At 54.5% G+C, this 15,022-nt stretch overlaps 1 protein-coding gene and 1 long non-coding RNA gene across 7 annotated transcripts in view; both read right to left on the bottom strand.

Moving 5' to 3' along the window:
• Positions 1 to 9,328, bottom strand: part of LONRF3 (LON peptidase N-terminal domain and ring finger 3) — a 36,793-nt gene extending 27,465 nt beyond the window's left edge. For all 4 annotated transcript variants that reach the window (XM_079910209.1, XM_079910210.1, XM_079910211.1 and 1 more), the window contains exons 1-3: positions 8,371 to 9,328; positions 5,621 to 5,739; positions 2,389 to 2,511 (exon numbers count right to left, since the gene is read on the bottom strand). In XM_079910209.1, the coding sequence (XP_079766335.1) occupies positions 2,389 to 2,511; positions 5,621 to 5,739; positions 8,371 to 9,184 (1,056 nt within the window). In that variant the 5' untranslated portion in view covers positions 9,185 to 9,328. The remainder of the gene's footprint in view (positions 1 to 2,388; positions 2,512 to 5,620; positions 5,740 to 8,370) is intronic.
• A 3,625-nt stretch (positions 9,329 to 12,953) lies between these two features.
• Positions 12,954 to 15,022, bottom strand: part of LOC307180714 — an 85,899-nt gene continuing 83,830 nt past the window's right edge. For all 3 annotated transcript variants that reach the window (XR_013825763.1, XR_013825764.1, XR_013825765.1), the window contains one exon: positions 12,954 to 14,992. This is a non-coding gene — a long non-coding RNA (uncharacterized lncRNA). The remainder of the gene's footprint in view (positions 14,993 to 15,022) is intronic.

The raw sequence follows: 15,022 nt of genomic DNA, 5'->3' as shown, positions 1-15,022 counted from the left end.
AGGGCCATAAATGCCACCTTTCAGAGGCTCCTCCCGAGTGGCCCACCAGGACCAACCCACCTCTGAAGCAATCTCCCTGGAATTCTCCCAAAAAGAACAGTATCAGCCATAGGGCATCCCAAGGTACAGGGATAAAAGGGTAGAGTGTGGTGAGAGGGATAGAGAGGCAGAGAGGGAACTCGAAGGAAACAAAGCAGAAGCAACAGCAGCGCTGACCTTCTTCCTTTAATACCTAAGATAGACTAGGCCTTCTCAGTGGCTTTGGAAAACAAAATTTGGGGTCGACTCTCAGTGGGAATGAGCATTCCACCTACGAACGGAAGTCAATTCCACTTCAGTGTCTGCCTTTGAAAGGCCCAAATGGCTCAAGAGGGCAAAAAAGGATCTGAGGTAAATACAAACATTAAAAAGAAACCCAGGCCTGTGAGTGGCTAAGGCAGCTAATTCATCCCAAGTAAGCCTGGACCATCTCTGTCATACCTTTATCCCTGGAATGGGAACAATCCAGGAAATAAGCACAGCGGAGGTCCTCAGTGTTCTTAGGTAACTGCCATGCCCTCGCCACACTCAGTGGAAACTCGCCTCTAAATACTCACCCCAGCTTCAGAACTCTGCAACACTCGTCACAGGCAAATGCTCGCTTGTATTGTCTGAAATTTATATTACACTATATAACAAGTGCAAGATTGTAAGGTAGGTCCTTGAGGACTGACACTGTGGCTTATGCCTCTCTGGGTCTCAGAGCTTAGCACAGTGTGTTCCCCTGCCCCGCTAAGGCAGCTGTGGAAATGACACTAGGTGGTCTGTAAAATCGGGCTGTAAAGAGAGATCAATCCAACTGATGATACCAGAGCCTCTCAGGCCAACTGGGAAATGGACAAATGAGAATAAAGGAACCACTCACTCCTGTGCCCAACACCTGCCTCTTCTGGCCTTTGCACACTCTGTCCCCCAAAGTCAAGGCTCTTCTAATCGCCTTTGTCCATCCATCCCAGACCCGGATAATTCCATTGCTGTTCTCCCCCCAGCCCCAGCAGTGGGTGCTAAGACTCCTGACAAGGCCTCCTGGGGCAGCAGGATGGTGGAGCAGCTCACAAGGCAGACTCTGGAAGCAGGTGGAGTTGGGTTTGATTGCTCTTTCACCAATCACTAGGTGTGTGACCTCAGGAAAGTCACCAAGCCTCAGCTTCCTCATCTGTCTCATCTGTAACATGGGCATAAATAATAGTACCTACCCTCATAGGGCCATTGGGGAAATTAAATTATATCTTCCCCATAAAGCCCATAGCACAGTGTGGGGTGCACAGGAAATGCTCAATAAATGTTAGCTGTTATTATTATTATTACTCACACTATGGAGTGCAGTTAAGATTTGGGAAAGGGTCCACAGCTTGGAGCAATTCTCTGCCACCAGCGCTCTGACTAACCAGGCCAAAGCAACTTCCCGGAAAAGAAACCTTCTGTGAGAGGCATAGCCTCCAGAGCTCAGCTTCCCCCAGTTCATTGATTTTGCTAAAGATTCCTTTCTGGGGCCTTCAGAAACCACTCCTGTCTCTTGCGCCCTTTCTTCATCCACTGCTCTGCCAAACTGTACTGGGACAGAGGCACTTGGGGAGTGGCGGTGAATAGGGAGTGGGAGAGCAGAGGCCACCACTGATTGCTAACATCCAACTTCCAGGCCAGTTAGCCAGACCGTGAGAATACATTGCGGAACAGTAAGCAACGAAGTCCACGAATTGAGGTTGCTTGAGCCTTCACTAATGCGCCCAGTATTTAAACAGTAACATCCACATTCTCCCAGGACTCAAGAGTTGGAATGACTGTTTGCATGTATTGTAATAGTCCTTGACTTATATTCTGTATGTGTTGTATTTCTAGCAAAGGAGCTGAAGGTTGGAGTTCTGCATATGGCAGGGCAGATGGGACCCAACATCCCTTCTGAGGAGCTGGCTGCCCTGTGTGACTGGTGAAGCTGTGACTTAGCTAAAGAAAAGTTCTACAACTGCAGGCAGCCTCACACACAGGACCTCTTGCCAACAGCCAGAATCTCCTCAGGGGGCCTCCATCCCCAAGTTAACTTATTTGGTTTTATTTTGTTTTGTTTGTTTCCCACTGACAACCCAAACCCCGAGTCAAAGAAGCAAGAACACCCCTCATCAGCTCCTACAGAAATGCAGGAACTGCTCGATCTGATTGTACACGCCAAAAGGATGGTGCTTCTGGGCCATCAGTTGGCACTTGTGTCTCGCTCCTGTCCCCTCAACCCAGGGAGCCACCCACTCAGGACCCCCAATCCCAGGAAGGGCAGTTCCCTCACTCCCCCCACCCCGGAGAGACAGAGGGGTGGGGGCCCACTGGGCAGCTGGACCTGACGTCATCTCAACTCACCCTTTGGGCTTCAGCTCTTGCTCTTTTGTTCTTTCCATCGAGGGACACACAATATAGAAACTCCCTTAGTGCTTCCTCCACCTTGCCTAGGGTGGCTAAGGCTTGCGCTTTTCTGAAGTGTGCCTGGAAGAAAACATGAGCATTCAATCCCACTCTTATCCACCTCTTGATGCTGCTATCGTTCATAACACCAGCTAACTGCTTCGTGGGTTTTCATTGTCGTGTGAAGGGTTTTAAAAGGACTATCTCATCTATAGCCCTACTAGGTAGGCAACTGTTCTGAAGCCCATTTTCAAGGAGATAAAACTGAGATCCAGAGAAATGACTCACCCAAAATAATAAGAGATTGTGGAATCAAGTTTTGAGCCTGGGACTGACTGATACCGAAGCCCAAATTCTCAACCACTGTGCCTCCGCCTCCCTCTCTCCCGGCCCCACCACTGTATTGGAGGAGGTACCAAATGTAGCAAGAACCCCCATTTGAGCACATACTAACCAGGTTTCAGGACCTGCCTGGATGGACCTTCCTGGTAACTGGTCTGTCAAGCAGAGACCTAGTCCATCTTACCGGCTGAGCGACCACCTACACTCAATGATCATTTATCAGAAGAGGCCCAAGTGAGCCAAGGCATGTGATCTCTCCAAGACCTCGAAGGTAGCTAGTAGCAAAGCTGGAACTAGAACTGTGCCCCTCCCCGCGAAGCAGACCGCCCTTTGGAGGACTAACCAGGGCCTGCGCAAACGCTTTGGCTCCGGTGGGCTCAGCCCCCTCGCCACGTCTTCAAATAGCATAAGAAGCTTTAGGGCTCCTCAGGGTCCAGACCCAACTGCCCTGGGAGAGGTGCATCCTGGGGAAGAGTGAGGAAAAAGAAAAGAGGTGGGAGGAGGGCTGCCTCCTCTCCGTGCCTTAGGACAGGTGCTCCTGGCAGCTTGGCTTGGAGGCTGCCCCTCAGGGGCCTGCTCCCCACTCCCTCAGCTCCACGGCTGAGCCCGAGTGTAACTTAGTGAAGGAAATAATGCAGGGTGCAGCTGCTGGGCACTCTAACATGCGGGGCCTCCCCTTCCGACATGCCTCTGCAGGCCGCAGTGCCCTCCGGCTCGGGCCTGGCTACAGGGGCCAGCCGGGATCTGCCTTCCTGAACAGTGGCCCCTGCTCCAAGCCTCTTGGGGGCCTCCCCAAGAACTCCCCCTCCTTCTGGAGCCGGATGCATGGCTTGTTGCATCTTCCCAGCAGTGCTCCGGGGGCCCTCAGGAGAAAGGCTTGTGTGACATTTCAGGGCGGCTAGAGGGGATAAGTGTTGGCAGCCTCGAGAGGCTTTGGGATCTGACCAATCATACCAAGCAGCCACGCGTATATACTCCAGCTGCTCAGGGCCGCCAGCTCACCCTCCTGGAGCTGCACCGCCTGCAGGAAAATTTGAGAAGCAGGAGCCCTGGCTGGGGGGCTGGAATAGGGCTGCACGTGATGAACTCCTCCCACAAGGGCGTTTCATATAGAAACGGTGGGAAATATGCAAATCAGGGTGTGAGGCGGCTCTGAATCAGAAGCACCGTTCAAGTCTTCTCTCGACCCGCAAGTCAGCAGAGGTCTCTCGTCACTGCCTCTCTGCTTACGCCAGCACTTTGGGGAAATGAACTCCTGTTTAATATTTCCACCAACTCTTCCTTCACTGGGGAAGTCACTTTTCCTGTTTCATCCAAGATGGTCCACTGCTTACTCAGCCTTGTTTCCCACTGCACTGTCGAGGCCCCAACCCTTAGGGGGCCTAAGCAGAAAGAGTTGCAAGAGAAGTCCTCTTACGCCCAGGCAGCTCACTGGCCCGCACCACTACAAGGCCTGAAATAGCTCCCACTGAAGCTCCTGTGGGTTAAGACTTTGGTGACTTTGAATAAACTGTAATTGTGCTCCTTGGGAAAGAGAATATAGTAATCCATCATCATTCATGAAAACCTTCTCATGAAAGAACATACGAGATTCACTCTGACATTAATGGCCCAGTATGCAGCTCCACAATGTTTTATCTGAAGTTCCCAGATCCTGAAAACAGTCTGATAATCCAATATTTTCATAAGCTTGACATCAGAATCATTAGGTGGCAAAACCTCACCTAAAACGATGTGTGTTACAGTCTTTGTCCCACTTCGTGTGTATTTTCATGTAATATCCTGCAGAAATAGCGTGTGTGACTATGGGGCGCTGTCCAGAGCTCAAACCTGGGCTTTGTGAGATTGGGAACATTCTGGATTCTGAACATATCTGGCCCCACAGGATTCAGATAAGGGATCACAGCCTTGGATGAGTTGGGGTTGTGTAGAGAGAGCACCACACCAAGAGCCAGCGTTACAGCTCACAGAATGGTCTCTTGGCCATGCTCACCTGTAACCCTCACTGCACCCCTGTGAGGCGATCAGGGCAGACAGCAAGATCTTCCTTTTGCAAACTAGGACACTTAGGGTTCAGAGAGTGAAGCGACTTCCGCATGGTCACTTAGCTTGCAGGTAGTAGAGCCCAGGCTCAAATCTAATCTTCTAAACAAAATATTGAAATGTGGCTGAGGGCCAGTCCTGAGGCCTGACAGAGATGCAGAAAGTGACACTTTGCACCCTGGCATCTTGAGAGATGCTGAACCTGTCTTTCTCCCCACCCCTCCACGTGACCTACATGTTTAGGGGAACCGGCAGGCTGACTGACTACATTAAGGACTTGAGATGGCAGAATGAGCCAGCAATACTTCTCTCTCCCTCCTGTTTCTACTGTCCTGGGAAAAGAATGATGCTGTTGACGGCAGACACATGCAACGCTATGTGCCAGGCACTGTTCTAAGTGTCTGCGTGCATTAGCTCATGTAATTCTCACAACAAACCCTGTGAAGTAGGTGCTTTGAATATCCTCATTTTATAGATGAGGAGATGAGGTACAGGGAGGTTAGGTAACTTGCCAAGGCCGCACAGCTAGTAAAAGTAGCAGAGCTGGGACATAAACTCAGGTAGTCTGGCTCCCAAGTCCCTGCTCTAGAGAGTCACAAGGCCCAGGCTGCTCTGCGGGTCATCAGTGGAAGATCAGGTTGGGGAGGAATCCAGCTCCCTTGCAGATCCCTAAGTCACCCTTTGTCAAGGGACCCCCCAGCTCCTCCGAAGAGCCTTCTCCCTGCTCTGAGTGAGGGAGGCGGTCCTTCCTGCCAGTTCCGGTCTACAGTACAATTCCTTCCCATCCCTCCCATCCCACACTCACCTTAAACCCCATGGGGCGGAGCTTACATGCTATTTCTGCATCATGCAGTGCATCCTCATGAGACTCCAAGGTGAAATAGATTTGAGACCGGTTGCTGTAAAGCAAGTGGTCATTTGGAGCTGCCAAAATGAGAAAAAACAAACAAAAAAACCTTGAGCAAAATGGCAAGTTATCTAGGACTTTTCTGCTAGGGACCCAAAGGCATAAGCTCGATCTCCAGCCCTAATATTGCCCTGCCTACCACACCCCCCAGCCACTCTGGGTCTGAGCTTCCCCAACTGTAAAGAAGTCATTTTTCCCCTTCTCTCAAGCAGTTCCTTAGAGGGCCTGTGGTGTCAGTGGTGCATTAGCAACTTTGACTCTCGCACCCTGGAACTCTTGCACCCTGCTTCATGGCCATGGCTAGCAACTGGCAGCCTGGCTTCTGGGTGAGGTATTGCCCACAAGGAAACAGGCCAGGGAGGAAGGAGAAGGGGATGGCCAGATGTGACCCCCATCCTTGCCACCAGGAAGACAAGTCCCAGTTAGTCTCCCGGTGATATCAGCGACATCTCTGTCTACAAACCCCAGCACACGTGAAGTTCTTCTGAAGAAAACAGAAATGCATCTGCAAGCCTCCACCCTCTCATTACAGATAGGCAGATGTGAATGGACAAGGCTTCTGGGAATAAAGTGAGGTTGGCTCTCATCAATACTCTGAACCACTAGATGCCAGGGCTGGAAAGGCCTTTAGAGATCATCTGGCTCAATCAACCCATTCTTCAAGGAGAATCAAGCCCAGAGAGGGGAAGGCACCTGCTCAAGTCTAGCTAGCTGGCCAGACTCATTACTAACTTGCAGACTTTGAATCTGGGGTGGGAGACAGGTTCCTTTTTTTCCGAAGGGGAGTGTAGTACTTCGAATAGTAAGGAAGAGAGACTGGCCATCTTCCGGCACCAAGATACTCTTTGTTGGGGAGGTCCCTTTCCTCTTAGAAGGGTGAAGAGATCTTGACATTTTTCACCTTGACTCCTCTGGTGGTGCAAGGAAGAACCCCCAGGGGAAAGTGGTGACAGCAACAAACGGGGAGGAGGAGGAGGGCAGGAAGGGGCTTTCGTGGCCCTTGGGGGTCGGCTGAAAGGAATGGAACCTCCCTTGGAGACCTGGGCTTAAGCGGTTGCCACCTGTCTACGTCATACTGCCCTGCTCTTCCCCAGGGACTGGGCTCCACCTTCTGCTGCGGGAACAGGCTTTGTTGGGGTTTTTCCCCCAGGGGTGTGCAGAGGGTTCGCCTGGGTGCCCATTACTTGCTCTTAAAACATCAGTCAAGAGTTTGCAGTCTCCTCTGTCCCTTTCCTTGCAGCACACACTGTGCTTTGCTTGGGCACACGGGGTCTCGTTCCTCCCCCTCCCCCACTACCTGTTGCAAGCTCGGGTGGAGATGCAACACGTGGAGGCGCCAGCCCACCCCCTCCTCCACCCTTCCGAGTGGGGCTCAGGGCACCCTGGGATCCCAGAGCCCTGTCTGCCCAGCCCTGTCGCCTCCTCCCCGGCACGCTTCGCCAGACACCGCGCCCCGCCGCCGAGCTCCTGGCAGCCGGCCTGAGCTGGGCAATACCCGCGGCTCGGCGGCCACTTCCTGGGTCCAGACGCGGGGGGTCGGGGAGGGGGGAGTCGTTCCCTGAGGGAACTCGGGCGCCCTAGTGCGGCCCGAGGCGCGGGACTGCCCACATCGCCCTTGAGGCCGCAAAGACCACCCATCCCTCCTCAGGCGGCACGGGAAAGCGGGACAGAGGCGGCCCCCTTGGCAGCCAGCCCACGGTCCCCGAGGATCCCCGAGCCGTCGCCTGGCCGGTCGCCCTCTGGTCTGTCGGGCTGGTGTTCGAGGCGAGAGCGCAGGCTGCGGGCGGTCGGGCGCGGGGGGGGGGCATCTATTTCAGCCGAGGATCGTGTGATAGGAAGCGGTGACAATGAGTCACAGGGCGACGGGGCGCGAGCGCTCCCCCCACCCCGCCCGCACACGCTCCCGGGATGGTTTCCGAGGCGAGCGTGGCCCACTTCAGCTACCTCAGCCGTTACACAATCCCGCCCGCCCGCGCGGAGGAGGGGCCGCCCGGCCCCGGCCGCTCGCGGCCCTTATGCAACCAGTGCTCTCCTGACCTAATTCCACGCCGGACCCACCCCACCGGGAGCCGCGGCCCCGGAAGGGACAACTCCCGGCAGCCACGGCGGCCCCAGGCCGGGAGGGAGCTGCAGACGCAGGCGCCGACCGAACATCCCAGGCTGGCGGGAGCCCAGAGGCCCCGGCGCGCGAGTGGGAAGGGTGCGAAGTTCCCCTGCTGGCCCGAAAGCTACGGACAGGTGTTAAGAGGGGCCCGTGCGCGCAGCGACAGAAGGAGAAGGCGAGCCCGAGAAACAGACGGTGACACGGAGCAAGAGCCAGAGTGACAAAGATACGGAAAGAAAGAAAAAGACGGAGAAACAGAGCGACACAAACAGAAGCAGGGACTGAGACACGCAGAAACACACAAGCTAACAGGAGACACAGAAGAAGACAAAGAGCAAGGAGATAGACAGAGACCCAGAGAAAGGGCCATGAACCAGCAGAGACAGAGAAAAAGTCGGAGACGGAACTCCAGAGCCCCCCTCCCCCACTCCGGTCGCGGTCCATCCCAAGGTCCGCGCGCCCTCCTCCGCCCGGGCCCACCCCGCAGCTCCCCGCCGGACTCGTGCCCCCACCCGCCCCGGCCCCGGCGGCACGGTGGCCTCACCCAGCCTAACTGCCTCGTTGTACTTGAGCAGCGCCGCCTCCACCTGGCGCTCGCGGTACAGCCGGTTGCCCTCGTGCCGGAGTTGCGACGCCCTTGCCGGGCCCGGGAACAACTTCCCGAGGAGGCCGCTGAGCACCACGTTGACCCGCAGCGGCGGCGCCTGCTGCCCAGCTCGCCGGGCCCCGCGCGCCCGCCCGGTGGCCACCATCAAAGCGGAGAGTTTGACCCCGCACAGCGCACAGCGCCGGTCGGCTGCCCGCCCGCGTTCCAGGCACAGTTTACAAAAGGTGTGTCCGCAGGACAAGGACACGGGGTCTGAGAGAAATCCATGGCACTTCCGGCACTTGAAGCCGTCCCACACCTCGGTGGCCTCGGCGGCCGTCGCCGCCCCTGCCTCTTCCGCCGCCAGAGCGCAGCTCGCCCCGCGGCTCCCGTTCGGGGGCTCCGGCGCCGGCTCCTCGCCTTGAGGGACTTTCTCGGCCAGGCAGCGCACCAGCTGCTCCAGCTGCTCGGCCACCAGCTGCTGCCGCTCCGAGAGCTGTCGGTACACCTCGAGGGCTTCACGGAGGCGCCCCCCAGACGCCAGGGCGTCGGCCTGCGTGAGCAGGACTTTGCACTCCGGCGTCGAGGCCCTCGGAGGACGCTCCTGCGGCGGCGGCCGAGTCGGTAGAGGTGCGGGGCCTTCTGTAGCCGCCTCTGGGTGGGGGCCCGTGTCTCCGCGGGCCGGTGATGCCGCCGGCTCCGCCAGCTCTAAGTTGTTGCTGCAGAGCTCGGCGGGCAAGCTCAGCATCTGTTCAGTCTGAAATGAATCCATAGGGAGAGGGACATGCGTGGGGAAGAGGCGTCTAGGGGCCGGGGACGCGGAGCAGGGAGCGGCGGCTGGAGGGAATCGGGGCTGCCACGGCCGCCGCTCTGCCGCTCGCCGGTCCCTGCAATGCCTCCGCGAGCTCCATGCCGGCCGCCCCGCGCCGCCTAATAACTGTCTTGTCTCAGCAAAGTGTTATATAAAACGACACCACGTGACGCGCCGCCAAGCCGCTCATTGGCCGGCGGCGGGGCGATTGTTACAAAACCAGACAGTTTTGTAACAGTGTTGTGCTTGCTTCTGTGGGCTTAGCTTTTCTTGGCTTCTTTTTGCGGTTGTTTGTATTTACACTCTGTCTTAGTTCCCCCTCGCAATGTGGTTCCTTTTCGGAAGACGGGGAGAGAAAGAAAAAACCCAGCGTCTTCTCCTGGACTTCTCCGTCTCCAAACCCTACCCCATCCCTCCTCCAAACCCGTCAGCAAACAGGTCCTCTCTGCCAGCCGCCTGCTAGCGGTCCCCTCTCCCCTCAAGAGGCCGGTACCTCGAGGCACGCAGTCCGCCAGGTCTTTAGGGACGCCGGAGGCTTGCCCTCCCAGGGGCGACGGCGGCTGTCTGCGAAGGGAAGCGGGTTGGGAGGGTCCCCGGGCAGCCCCCACTCGGGTACCGGCCCGGCTCCTCACACCCGGGGTCCCTGGCCACCTTCCCCAAGGAGTCCCCCAAAGGTAGTGAGTGCGGTTATCCGAGAGCGCTTGATCTCCTGTGCCGGGAAAGACTCGGAGCAGCGGGCCCGGCGGGCTCAGCAGTTTGGCGGCGCTCGCTGAGCGGAGAGGGACATGCGGAGAAGATGCGCTCGCCGGCTAGCGCCCGGAGGAGGCCCCCCGCGCGCCCCGCTTCCTCACCTCTCTCTCCTCCAACGCTGGAACCTGCGCTGGGGCGGGAGGCCGGCGCCCCGGCCCTGGGGGCCACCGGCAGGATGGGCGCGGCCGCGAGCACAAGGCCTGCTGGGGTCCGTGGGCACTCCGGGAGCGTGGGAGAACGGCGGGCGGAAGGCGGGAACCCAGAGCGCTGCTCGGGAGAAAGTCCACGAGTCCCGGCGCACTCCAGCGGCCGGCCCCGCTGCCTGCCGGTCCGCCGCTCCAGAGCGGAGACTTCCGACGCAGGCGTGTCACAGTGGGGGGCTGCGCCCAAGCCGCGATGCTTGGCTCACAACGGCTAGGGGTCTCAAGGGTGCCCCGCTTCCTTCCAGAAGGCCAGAGTGAACCGCCCACCCCACGTCTCCCTCCCACCCCCACACTTCGGACGGGAGCCACTCGCTCAAATAAGGGTCCTGCTGCTCCAAGCAGGGAGGTGGGGTCTGGACTTGTCTCCGGCTCAGTGGGCCTGCGGAGTCGGCAGGCTCTCGGTACTGCCTGGAGCCACGGCCGAGGTAGAATGCCGCCGCAGAGGCCTGAGGACCTACAATGGGCGCCTGCTCTGGCCATTTCTTAGCTGAGTGACCTTGGGCAAGTGATCTAAAACTCTGGGAGCCATCGTTTTGGCTTCTGAACCAGTGTCAAGGATGACTAGTTATGTTTCAGAGCTGGGAACCACAGGCTCCATCCGGGCTGTGTCTCTTTAGGTCATTAATCCCCCTTGAGTCAACACCAAGGTCCCAGAGAACAGGTACTGTGCAGCTATCCTTAGAGCCTCCCTCTGAGACAGGATGGGGGGAGAGGGTCAGAAGGGAGAAGGGACACGGGCACATGGGGAAAGGGACCAAGAAAAGAAACCAGAGGAACTCAGGATGTAGGGAAGAAGGCACACATCGGAAAACCTGGCTTGCAGCCCTGGCTTTGTCATAACTTGCTGTGAGACTTTGGGCGAGTCCTCCCACAAGGTCTTAGTTTGACAAGGTCTTGTCCTAATGTCCAAGGTTCCCTCCAGCTTGAACCTTGACAGCCTTCTATCCTAAAACTAGATGTCATGATACCCAACTCAACTACTTAAGTACAAAAGACTAGTCCAGATGTTGTGGGAGATGGTGGCTTGGACAAGGGGGTGAGGTCAGCAGTAGTAGTGGAAGGGCAGGGGTGGCTAGATGGCTGTCCTCTTCTTCAAGGTCAGGCCTGAGCTAGAGTTTGAAGCTGGGGGAGTCAGGAGGCCAAGAGGTGGAGGAGAAGACTATGCTGGGCAGTTGGGGAGAAGCTGGAGCTCCTGCTGACTTGCTGTCTAAGGGGAGCTCCTTTCACCTTCAGTTTCCCCTGTTAATTGAATGGGGTCTATCAGTCCGTTCAGGCTGCTATAACAAAACATCATAGACTGGGTGGCTTATAAACAACAAACGTTTATTTCTTACAGAGAAATTTATTTCTGGAGACTGGGAAGTCCAAGATCAAAGTGCTGGCAGATCCAGTGTCTGGTAAGAACCCTCTTCCTGGCTCAAGACAGCTGTCTTTTTTCTGTAGCCGCACATGGTGGAAAGGGGCAAGGGACCTCTGTGAGGTCTTTTATAAAGGCATGAATCCCATTCATGAGGAACCCTCATGACTTAATCACCTCCCAAAGGCCCCACCTCCAAATACCATCACATTGGGGATTAGGTTTCAACATATGAATTTTGGCGGGGGGGGGGGGGGACACAGTCTGTAGCAGGGTTCCAGGCATTAATTATCTGCCTGTCCCTTCTGGCGCCTGTGAGGAGGGATAATCTGTGGGGCAGGTAAAGAGATTTATATGAAAGGGCCATGAGATGGAAAATGATGACCTCTTAATTCAAAAATTTTATCCCTTTGACAAGTTTTAAAAATAGATATTGGTTATCCAAAATTGTCTTCCAGATGCAGATTTGGGCTGTGCCTTTGCTCCCTGGACCACCTCGACAAGTAAGCATTCCCTGGGTTGGCTTCCCTCCCTTACCCGCCATGGCAAGGAGGCAAGGAGAAGGCCAAGTCAGGCAGCGGGTTTCATTCAGTCCTGCAGACTTCGAGTGGAGTTGCTCTCATCAGGTGGCCCCTCCGGACAGCTGTGTGTGCCATGGCTAACCAGGAACTTAGGAAGGTTGAAAGCTGCCAGTGTGTTGCAGGGTGCAATGGTGCAAAAGGCAGCACCATCCACTCACTACCAGGCCACGTGAGAGTTTTATGTTGCATTTTCACATCAGGACTGCCTGTAGGATAACACCCAGTGGGTTTCTATTGAATACTGGAGAACATTACCACAATGCTTGTCCTTCCTTCTTTCTTTAAACAAACATTCCATTGGTATTCATTTGTGGACCAACTCACAAATCTCCTACTCAAAACTTCTTCTCCTCTGCCCTTAATGATTGAAGTTCCCTAGAACTTGACGATGAGGGGAGAGGAGAAATTGAGAACGCTTTTTCAGATGCCAATATTCCCTTTAAAGGGCTGGGTCCTTCAAACCTCCATTTATTTTGCCAGCATCCCCTCCTGGCTAAGGTTAACCAAGAAAAAGAGCAAGAGTTGATCCGCTCCTCCTTTTCAACTGACTTACAGCAAGTTTTCCAACTGGGCCCTGAGGATTCTCGCTGGGGCCCAGAGGAGACAGCAGGCAGGGTTCGACTCTAGCTCCCCTCAACCAGGGCAACCTTGTGTCCACCTGTTTCATGTAGTGAGCTTTGGGGATGATTTCATTGAAGAAAGTCTTTCCCTTCCTTAAAATTAAAACGTTTGAAAACTGTAGCAGTTTTCACCTCTTTTAACATATTTGCTGAGCATCTTCTATGTACCAGGCACTGTTCTAGGTATTGGAGATATATCAAAGCAGCACTTCGCTCCCAGGTCCTCCCTTATATATGGTGGCAGCTTTTCCCCACACATTCTTGTCCCGGCCTCCCAGGCCAACTAGAGGGCAAGGACTAGTGTCTTATGTCTTTCATTTCCTCCTCAGGGGACAGTATTTGAACAGACCGTACTGAACACTGCAGTGGACATTCTGACCCTACATGGGAGTGTGCAGAGGGACAAGAGGAAACCCAGCTAGAATATGTCATACCTTTGCCCTGGGTTGTTCACAGAGAGAGAGGGCATGCAGATAATTAAGGGTTAACAGTCCTACACTTGGGAAGGACTGGTAACAGCTCTGGGATGGAAGAATCCAGTCAAAGCCAGGGAGCTGCAGTGAGGAATGAGCGACACCGCCACACACACACACACACTCTCTCTCTCTCTCTCTCTCACACACACACACACACACACACACACACACACACACACACACACACTCACACTAAGCATGGAAGCTTGGCCAAAGCATTTACTTGTTCTTTACTTGAGTTTCTCATTTTATAAACTGGAGATGATCCATCGATTATGTAGTCCTTAGAGGAAAAAAAATTAGGCATGGTGGGCATTAAAGACATTGACATGAAAAAGGCTGCCCTTGCTATCTAGAGTAGCCAAAAAATCCAAAGCTAAAAGAAACTTTACAGATCAGCCCCGGTTTCACAAGTGAGGGAACCAAGGGCTAGAGAAGGCGAGCGACTTGCTGCAGGTCACAATGGGAGTTTGTGACAGAGCCAAGATTGGAAGCTAGGGCTCTTGCCTCTTTGTTTAAAGTTCTTTCCATGTGACCAGAAAGCTTCCAAAGGACACAGAGCGTCTCCCAAATAAATAAGAAATTATTTCAGATTTCCGAATTACAAGATTTGCCATTCAACAAATATTTACTGAAGAGATACTAGGTGCTAATGGAGCTGGCATTTGCGGGGCAATAAGAGAAGGGTAGGTCATGGTTTTTACCCTCCAGTAGCTAACTGAGGAAACAAGAGGCAAAGATTTGAAACAGTTAAGTAAAAATAACAAGCAGTATGTGAGAAGTGCCAAAATTGGGGGAACAGTGAGTCCAAGGGAGAGCTCAAAGGAGACAGAACGCAATGCTTCCCATCTCGTAGCAAAGGTTCCTTTAAGCTGAGTTGGAGAGGATTCACATAGAAAAGTTAAAGACAGCCCCGATGCTCAAATCAAGGGGGTTCCCTTCACCCTGGGGGCCACTTGGCCGGGAGAAAGGAGAAGAAATCCAAGTAAGCCAGGCTGGGCAAGGCCCAGGAATTTGTATTTTTAAAGGCCACCATGTGATTACCATGCTCAGCCAGGTTTGAAGTTCACCCGTGTAAAGGGTAACGCAGAATAGACTGGATAAGGGCACCCCACTCCTCTCCCTAGCGCACCCAGCTTCTCTGGGGGTAGGCACCAATAAATCTTGTCTACATTTTACTGAAGGGAAAACTGAGGGTCCAGAAACTTTCGATGATGTGTTCCAGGTCATTCAGTAAGTAGTGGGGACTCGGTTTCTTGCCAACCAGTAGAAACCGAAAGATCATAATACACCATCCCGAAGAAGATTTTGCTTCATTTCTCTGTAAGACAAGTCAGACCCGCTTGGTTAGCTAGAGAGTTCGTTGCCCAGAGTACAAAAAGGAGCAAGTCTCTGGAGCTGCCAGGTGTGTGGGACAGAGCCCAGGGCGGCGGTAGTTGCTGGGAGATCAGAGTTCTAACTTTGCTGTGTGACTCAGCCCAAGCCACTTCCCCTCTCTCTTTGTCCTTCACCTATTAATAACGATGTCCCACGTCACGTTGGGATAGCTACCAGTGATGGAAAATGCACAGCGCGGTTAGTTCCGATGTGATTCCTGGGAACAGAAGGGATCCACAGCCATCTGCCGACTGTTGTGAGTAAAATATGTGCTGGCTGCCTTCGGAGCAGAGGCATTTTCTTCCCAGGAAGAGGGTGGGCTAGAGGCCTGAGGCTGGACTCTGCCCTCTTCAGGGGCATTGACCAATGCGAGGCTCTAGAGATCCTGGCAGAGCGCAGTCTGGTCTTAGGAGGAAAAAGAAAGAAAAGGCAGGT

The sequence above is a fragment of the Stenella coeruleoalba genome (assembly GCF_951394435.1).
Source record: "Stenella coeruleoalba genome assembly, chromosome: X".
Taxonomy (NCBI): Eukaryota; Metazoa; Chordata; class Mammalia; order Artiodactyla; family Delphinidae; genus Stenella; species Stenella coeruleoalba.
Note: the sequence above shows the minus strand (reverse complement) of the source record. Positions and strands in the feature narration are given on the sequence as shown.